The sequence below is a fragment of the Sphaeramia orbicularis genome, chromosome 19 (genome assembly GCF_902148855.1).
Source record: "Sphaeramia orbicularis chromosome 19, fSphaOr1.1, whole genome shotgun sequence".
NCBI classification, from domain to species: Eukaryota; Metazoa; Chordata; class Actinopteri; order Kurtiformes; family Apogonidae; genus Sphaeramia; species Sphaeramia orbicularis.
Window position 1 is genome coordinate 35703087 of NC_043975.1, and position 9007 is coordinate 35712093.

The 9007-nt window shown below is 40.6% G+C and overlaps 1 protein-coding gene across 3 annotated transcripts; it reads right to left on the reverse strand.

The window, feature by feature from the left end:
• Nucleotides 1–608: 608 nt before the first annotated feature.
• On the reverse strand, nt 609–8462 carry lrrc3ca (leucine rich repeat containing 3Ca). 3 transcript variants are annotated; one of them, XM_030122553.1, is made up of 2 exons: nt 7972–8462; nt 609–4206 (listed from the first exon to the last, which is right to left on the reverse strand). In XM_030122553.1, the coding sequence occupies exon 2, from the start codon at nt 4122–4124 to the stop codon at nt 3327–3329; it is 798 nt and encodes a 265-aa protein (XP_029978413.1). In that variant the 5' UTR covers nt 4125–4206; nt 7972–8462; the 3' UTR covers nt 609–3326. The 3 variants fall into 3 exon arrangements, with proteins under 3 accessions (XP_029978413.1, XP_029978412.1, XP_029978411.1); XM_030122552.1 differs by having other exon boundaries at nt 609–4197; nt 7913–8462; XM_030122551.1 differs by having other exon boundaries at nt 7913–8462.
• Between the last annotated feature and the right edge of the window lie 545 nt (nt 8463–9007).

A 9007-nucleotide genomic window follows, 5' to 3' on the forward strand; every position in this document is an offset into this window, starting at 1 on the left:
CAGAGGATGGTAGAATATACAGTATTATACATCATCACAACAAATCTAAAGTTTATCTTTTCAAAGTATCCTAATGCTGTGAGGACTAAAAGACTTTCAGTTTGTAACATTTAGTGACATGTAGTGGTGAATTTGTAGATTGCAAACAAATGAAAAACCTTCATCTCACTCTCCTCTACACTCTCCTCTACAGTATTTGTTCTGATCAGAAGTAAATTAACTCTGGTCCACACACAGACACAGTCAGTGACAAAAATGCATCTTAACACTGGATGCAACCTGCTATAAAGCAATGAAAAGAAAAAATAGGAATCAGTTCTGAGCTAATCTCAGTCAAACATGGTGAACTCTGACTCATGTTTCCTTGCAGCTTATTCTAAGGAAGCAAAACAATAAATCTTATTTTTAGGCATTTATAGTGATACAAACATAATATTGAATTTTATATTCCATATTTGCTATTGTAATATCAACCTAAATCATACTCAGTGAAACTTTTAACTTTCAGTTTCCTGCCTTGATAAGAAAATGCAACCTGTAGTTAAGTACTGTCATTTCACATAACATTCATTATTTAATTTATTTATTTTTGGCCCCTCATAGGAAGTGTCAGCACTCATCCCTAGAAAAGTAGAAAGAAAGAAAAAAAAAGAAAAGTAGTTTGAAGATGAACAGAACTAAGTTTGCCGGCCACTGTGAGTCCTCTGGACCCTTTGAACCAGGACCCCAAGGACATTTGGAAAGTGCTTTATCCCAGTAAGGGTGTGTCAGGCAGCAGTGAAGGGGGCAGCAGCTCCCCTGTGGTGCTCTCCCTTAATTTCTCCTCAAGAACTGGGTCACTCAACATGACGGGTGCATTCCAAGATGTTCTGCTCAAGTGTTTTTATGGCCGTCATAAATGATTTATTGGCATTGCCGTGCTCTGGAGGCATTCGTGTTTGACATAGGGATACCCTTGTTGACAAACCATTTCCCACATCTTGAAACATCAAATTTCATTATTCAGCACCGCAATGGGTTAGTCTTACTTTACTCAATGGAAAAAAGTGAGCGCATATCTTAAGAGTCTGATTAGGATTAAATTACTCCTCCTCTCCTCTCAGTTCCTATTGATGATTTCATCCGAGGAGACACAGATGCATCTTCCTCTTCCTCACTGTCTGGTGTAACAGGAGATTCACATCCCAGGCAGCCCTTTTAAATGGACCAGCGGGTCACGGCCCCATAAATGTTATTTGGAGATCTCACAGGAGTGACCGGGTTAGACAATATAGCTCCCTGAGGTACCCTGGGAACTTATTAAAAGCACGAGAGAATGAAATACAGCTCAGAGGCTAGGGTTCTGTCTAGATAAGCAGGTGTGATCACGAAGGAGCCTCTGTGTTCCCTTAATTACTCTGTGTGAACAGGTGAGTGCAATGAATATTTGCTGAGGGGATTTTCCTACCAGAATATTAAAAATGTGTCCCTCTCCCTGTGTCTCTTTTCATTTCATGTCAGCTGAACTGTTGCCACCTCTCGTCTCAGTCTTCTCTAAATATCACCTACAAGGCTCCTGATGCTTGTGACTAAACCATGGCATTAGCATAATATTATAGGGAGTAATTCAGGCTGTGCTGTTTGTATCAGGTATCAGGTACGCATTAAATGTCACGCCTCAGTAAATTTTGTTTCTTTGAGGTAGCTGGCATCGCTCAATGGCACTCTACTCTACACAAATGAACGATGGTAAGCTGTCTTTTTTCCAAAACTACAGAAGATCATAATAGTAAATCTGTACCAAATTAAAGGAAAAGGAGTCTCGACTTACAACAGATAGGTTTTACTACTACTACTATATATGTTTGGTGTTGGAGATTGATTGGTTATATATGTAAAACTGCATGAATATAGATTTCAGGAGGTTCCTCAATATTTAGAACTGTGCATAAAAACAGGACAGAAGCAGACACTAAAATATTAATCACAGATGCACCAATATTTGAGAGCTATACAGAATAAGTGAAATATGCTCTGTTATGCACGATATTGACCTTACACAGCCATTTCTACTCCACACTGAAAAGAGATAATATAGAGAATTACAATTCCCCAAAATGCAGATAATTAACTTTTTGACACTCAAAATTTGTAAAAATGTGTCCTCAGTGTTCAGTTCAATCCTACATCCATGTCTGTTGTATAATTTAATTTAAAACTAAATGTAATTTGTGATCAAAATGTTGGCGATAATATTCAAATGTATTCCATTTCTTTTAACAGCCAATGGAGCTACATTGATTGTACATGAACAATATAATTAAATGAAAGGTAGCCATGTTGGACAACATGTTCAGTGTATGAAATTCACTGATATTTTCCTTCTGAAATCAGAGAACAGCTCAATAGAGGTAATAATTACATTATAAGTCTAACTCGGAATTTCTTGATTTCTAAAGTAACCTTCCCACACTAATCACAGCCAAATTAAAAGAAAAGGGGAAGACTTAACCTTTCTCTACCCATGAAGTAGTAGTACCGTAGTACGACGCTGTAGATCCGACTGAAATCATCCTTAAATGTAAAATCTGGTGAGAGAAACAGGGATTTGAAGTGAACGTCTCCTGCTGTGACTGTGAGCGTTGAGATCAGTGGTTGTCACCAGTATGAAGCCCTGGTACAGTAACTAGTATCAAACACATTAGAGGACCATTGAAGAAGTCTCCTCATGCGGTGGTACAGTGAGCTCTAAATGCACCACTGAAGGGAGGGATTGAAACACAAAATGTTTCATGTTTTGTGAGACAGTTGGAGCTTCTGACATCTCAAGTAGTGAGAAGAGAAATCCACAACAACCATTTTAATGCAAAACATTTTACTGATAATATATTGGTGAATATTGTAAAGATGATTGTAAAACGGTTGTATATGGACTGATATAATAACAGGTCCTCAAAGCAGTGTCGCCTGTTCCCACTGTTCCTGTTGCTGTCGAACAAGATCTTCTCTGTCGTCTTTGTGTGAGTAAGAGAGTAGCATCGAGGTGCATGCACCACTGGATAAATCCCATTTATATCCCATATTTGGAGTTTGTCAAAAACATGCTGCTGCTTTTACGCCCTCAGCACGCAGACGAAAGCATCAACTCCGCCAACAAAACTTCTAATGTGTGTCTGAAGGATGAATTATTAATTGGTCCCAGGTTGCATCGGCCTGGTTTTCTTCTGTCCCAGTTGTTAGTATTTAGTTGTGCACCTTGGCTTTGACTGTTTGAGACAACATAATGACCTTGTAGTTCTATTTGAAGTGCATTACTCCTTCAGATCCTTGATGCGGCTCCTTGACTACTATACCACAGTACTAATGGTGGAAGACTCCTCTGACTTGCCCTGTCTACTAGGTAATGACTTAAGGTACTCCAGGTGTCGACGGGCGTCCTCCTGATTAGCCCTGACATAGTAGACCAGGTAGGAGATGACCATGGTGAACCAGCCAAACATGACAACCAGCATAGCCACATCTGTAGTCCTCTTCATCACCACACACAGGTCTATGTCTGGTGCCAACAGGAAGGCGAGTCCTTGAACACCGATTTCCTCTGGATCTGAAGTCTGGCACACAATACCGGTCAGCGACGCCGGCTCCAAGTCGACACGGGGCATGGCCATCTGCAAGTTGCAGTCACAGTGCCATGGATTGTTTGTTAAGTTGGCGCGAGCCCGCAGGCCCTCAAAGGCCTCAGCATTAAAATTTACTAACTTGTTGGAGGAGAGATCCAGAAACTGTAATGAGGAGCCCAGGCCTCTGAAGGCCCCCGGTTCTAGCTGTGATAGTTCATTATGTGATAGATCCAGTTCAACCAGGTGAGGCAGACCTGCAAAAGCATTTGTCGGGACTGTAGTGAATAAATTAAAGTCCATGTAAATGCGGCGTGTGTCGTTCGGGATGTCCTGGGGAATCTCCGTGAGCTGCAGGTTGCTGCAGCGCATCGTCTTGCCGCCACTCTCACTTTCAGAGCAGTAGCAGCTCTTGGAGCAGCTGGTAGCAGCGTGGTGGAAGCAGAAGGTCATCAGCACCAGGCTGTGCAGCAGCAAACACATGACCACCGAGTGGCGCAGTAGCCAACCTGCCAGCATTGGCATCATGGGACAGGGAGGCTTGCTCCAGGGAGGACCACCTGGGCAAAGGGGGTTCAGTCCACATCAGCCTCCCCAGTAGCTGTTCAACCTAAGGCAAATACAGCAGCGAGTTACTGAAGTAACAGTCCTTAACATGGAAATCTGACATGGAGACCGTGCTGGAAATTACAACACGTAAAAAACAAAGGTGCTCAAAGGTGCAGATGACATACAGTACAGAAAAAATCATATCTCAAAATATTTGTCCCAATAGTAATATATTATATTTTTTATCTCTTTATTTTTTCTGAAGTGGTTTTTAACCAATGACACAAAACACTGACTTTACAATGTCAGTAAAACATACCACATAATGTTGACAGAACTTAAAGAATCATTCGATTTATATTACAGACATTAAAGTAGAGCTGAAATGATTAATCAACTCGAATAGAATAAAAAAAATAATAAATCAATCCATTTTCAGAAATAAACATTTTTAGAAATAAAAATGGATTAATTAATTGATTGAGTACTTGATTGCAATTTTCATTTATTGAAGGTTTGTTTCCTTAATTTCAGTGCCGCTAAACATTGGTTCCACTGTTGTGTTTCACATGGACGCTTATTGTGACGCACCTGATGCCAGGATTGACACAAAATTGTATGTTGTTAGTTAACATCTTAAGTTGTTAGTAATTTGGATACAAATGTGTTGAAGACTGCAGTGCACATATTGTTTATAGATGTCATTGTCATGTTAGATAGATAGATAGATAGATAGATAGATAGATAGATAGATAGATAGATAGATAGATAGATAGATAGATAGATAGATAGATAGATAGATAGATAGATAGATAGATAGATAGATAGAATATTATTAACAGCTGGGTAACTGTTAACCTTAATATGAATAATTCATTTTTAAAAAATTCATCAAACTAGATGTAAAAAATAAAAAAAAGTATCAGTTGGGACAATGTTTTGTTTTTTGATCCTTCATAGTCCAGTGAAGACGCTCAACATCAGTGATGGACCATTATTGGAGCCAATAGCTCATGTTATAACAGTAAAACTAATCTGTCCCTAACACTGAGAATATTCATTTTACTCCCTGACCCTGGTTCTTCACAGTGTTCTTCAGAGGAGATAGTGTTACATAATGTAGAAATGGGGGTGTGTGTAACTTGTCTAATTGCAGTGAGGAGGCAGTACCAATGCAGACATGCTCATTTCATCATATCTGTGGCCAGGAACAACTACACTTCTGTTGTATTTCCAGGAACAGTCTAAGGATCAAACATTCCTTTCATACCCGCACAATAAACAAGCTAAGAAAATCCTTTGGTGTCACTGTGCCTCTTTTATAATTGACATCCCTGCAGTGCAGAGCTATTTCAGTGCACAGGGACCGGCATTAACATAGTGATGTGACACCACGAGGAACAAAACGTTACGAACAAAACAAAACAGGCTTTTAAAACCAGCTAACTTTTTTTCTTGTTGAAGTTTTTTTCTTCTTTTCTTTCAATCCTGTCCAGACCTACAGCTGACATTTTTCTGGGAAAGCGACTGTTATCACCTGTCGAGCCGTCCATCACATAGTCACTCACCCATTTTGTCAAAAGTGCAAGTAACACAGAGGTAAAACCTTGTCTTGTAGATTACACTTTAAAATTTGCACTGTATGTAAGCCTTTGAAAATAGCAGGTCTACCCACCCTGACACACTTCATTAATAGCTGATCAGGGCTACCTCCTATCCTGTTACTAATCCTCTTAAGGAAAAACTCCTTAAGTCAGTGTAGCATCAGTGTTGGCCAACCGGTCCTTTTGTCGGGGTAAAAGCTAATGCTACAAACAGAGACAAGGTCAGGAAAACAGCTGATGTGACGGCCCTAGGAGCCACAGAGGTTAACCAGACTTCTTAATTTCTTCAAAACGACTGCAGACTGGGCAAGATCCACTTACCAAGATTAAAAAATGAAATCGATCTCTAAGTAACTCTAAGTATCACATGACAGCAGGGGGTAGAGGCTAGAGTGGAATGGCAACGACGATGGTGCCATGTTCGTTTGGGCGCTTGAGTGATGATTTGTCCAATGAGACGCGGCTAATAACACTCATTGTGTTAGTTTTAAGAGTCGCCTGCCAGACAACCCCAGTAATGAGCCGCCGGATGAGATGGAGTCTGATTCACAGGAGCACACGAAGCCTGTGCTATTAGACCGTTGTACTTTATACCTCCCACAGATGAGAGAAAACTGTAGCCTTGATGATGCATCTTCATCAGGGACAGGCAACTTCAGAAGGGTTTCCCTTTGCACTTTATGTCAGGGAGATGTATGAGTAAGTAAAACAGCACAACAGATGAAAGTAAGCAGCCAGAGGAATAAAAACAAAAAAACAAGTGCAATGCTAAGCTCCTGTAAAGAAGGCTGCACTTTTCCCATCACAGTGTGCCAGCCTGATATTTCGCTCTGAGATAATGGGGAATCAGGAGGAGAGAGTCAGTGACGGAAGAGGAGGAGTACATGGAGGAGGAGAAGGAGGAGGAAGCATGTGGGCAAGGAGGGGAAATTGGACACACAAGCATGGGGTTGTGAGAAAGAAAGAATGATATCAAGAGCATTTACAGAGAGGGCTAACATTACAATGACAACACAGGGAACATTGTGTGACACTAATGAGATATCGAGGAAAGAGGCAAATGTTAGTGAGTCATGGGGACAGCTGATGAAGACAGCAGCTGATGAAACAATTAGAGGAAGAGGAAGGAGAAAAGTGTGGCCCTGCGGATGACAAACACACAAGAAGAGTGTAAAAGGAGGCGCAGGGTGGGGCGCGGGGGAGTGTTCCTTTAACTCATTGCCTTCATCTACAATAAATAACTCCCCTGCTTTTAATTTACACAATAAATACTGAGCTCTTGCAGCCAAAGGTCCATTCCTCACTCCATTAATTCACTGCTTGTGGTGCTGTACTAACACACCTAAGGGCCAGCAATTTGGACTCGAGCAATAAAATCCCCAAGAATTCCATAGTGTTAGGATGTTTTGTCTCATTTTTCACCTGTGGTTCAGACCTTTTCATAGAAGGCAAAACATAACACATTGCTGATTCATCTGAATGTTGTAACATAAGCTTTTAAAGCAGCTGTAATCATATTCCAGTGCTCTTAGTGTAGCTCTACTCCCGCTCTCTTACTCATAGTCAGTCTCAATCACTAGAGATGCTTCTTCTTTTTGTTCCTTAATGCACAATAAGGCTGTGCTTTCCATTTTAAATGAAGAGCCCCACACAGTAATTTGCAGGAGCAGCCTTTCTGACAGTGAAGGCATTTCATTTTAGGGATTACAAACTTTTTCATCTCAAAGTCATGGTAATAATTAGTGTAAATGTCTATTTTAAATAATTGAAATAATGATTCCTTTATAATAAACCTTCAAATGTGACAGGATCACACTCTAAAGCACAATCTGAGTAGGGTATATTTTATAAATGAATGAAAAGAGAGGAGCCTTTGTATCTAATCCTGCTCAGATTTACATTACTAGTCTTAAGCAACATGCATCTGGTGGAAAAATAAACTCAAAGGACACGAGATAAAGACGATGCCTCTGGGGAACTGATACCCTGGTTAAGTTGATCTTTCATCCTGTTTTAGTCTGTGGTAAAAGGTCGGATCGCCCTGCGCTTGTTTTCAGCACTAATAATGTTTAAAAACCTGTGTTACAGCTGGAAAAACAGTTGATTAGTGAATTTCAGAAAACACACATGCAATATTTTTTGATCAGACACACGCGCACTCACGTGTTGGCCGCTTTTCCTCTCCTTTTCATGATGTGCGTGTGCGTCTCGGTTCAAATCACCCTGTGGATCCAAGCTGTCTCCAAACGGCGGTGCGTCTAGTGTTGTGGTTCGCTTCCATCAGGTCCTCCCGTGGATCGTTAAACTTATGCTGTGGCGACCACGACGCGCTACCGCTGGAAATGCTCCCACAGTTCAGGGCTCTGTCCCTTTTTAGTTTCCACGCAACAAGAAAAACTAGGTGACACTGGTGAAGACAGCTCGTATTGGCGTGGACGCACTGGGAGAGCAAGACCGATCCACTGGCGGCGGTGTGTCCCAGGCTCCTGACCCGGACTGTGCCAAAAATTAATATTTATGCAAAGTTTAAAATGGCAGACACACGGCGCGTAATCGATTTACGCACAGAGCGCACGGCTTAAAGGCTGGAAGGAGCTGGGTTTGGACACGCACAGATGGCAAACGGCACGACTGAGTGTATTCATTCTGTGCATCTGCTGATCGGAGTAAGTGACTATGATGTGCATTCATCAGGTGCCACTCAAGTAAGGAGCCCTCCTACCCCACTCCACTCTCTCTCCTCTGTCTCTCTCTCTCTCTCTCTGTCCACACACACAAATGTAGTGTCTATATCCCCGTGGGGACTGACTTAACCTTAATCCCCAAAGACCTAAAACCCCAAAGTATCTACAGATCTATAAGTGTTCAACCACTTTTCTTATTACTACAGTCAAATAATTCATGTAAAATACAGTTTTTCAGCTTTTTTTAAATTGTCACCACGTGTCTTTTTTGGACATTCAAAGGCTTACTAATAATCATGGTAAGGCCACCCCCTCTAAAATTGATTCACAAATAAAACCGCTGAAATAAATAAATAAATAATAAATAAAATAAATAAATAAAATGATAGAGAAAAAAAAAGCAAAATACGTAGTTTAACAAATGACAGTGGTTGAAGATGATTGTTTTTACAAAAAACAAAAAGTAAACAAGTGAAAAAAGTCACTTTCACTTCAGTTTTCTCCGTTTTGATATAATAATAATAATAATGGATTGGATTTATATATTGCTTTTCTAGACACCCAAAGCACTTTA

Bases quoted from the DNA above. Each gene is read 5' to 3' on its own strand.
- lrrc3ca (XM_030122553.1), bottom strand. From the start codon at position 4,124: ATGATGCCAATGCTGGCAGGTTGGCTACTGCGCCACTCGGTGGTCATG.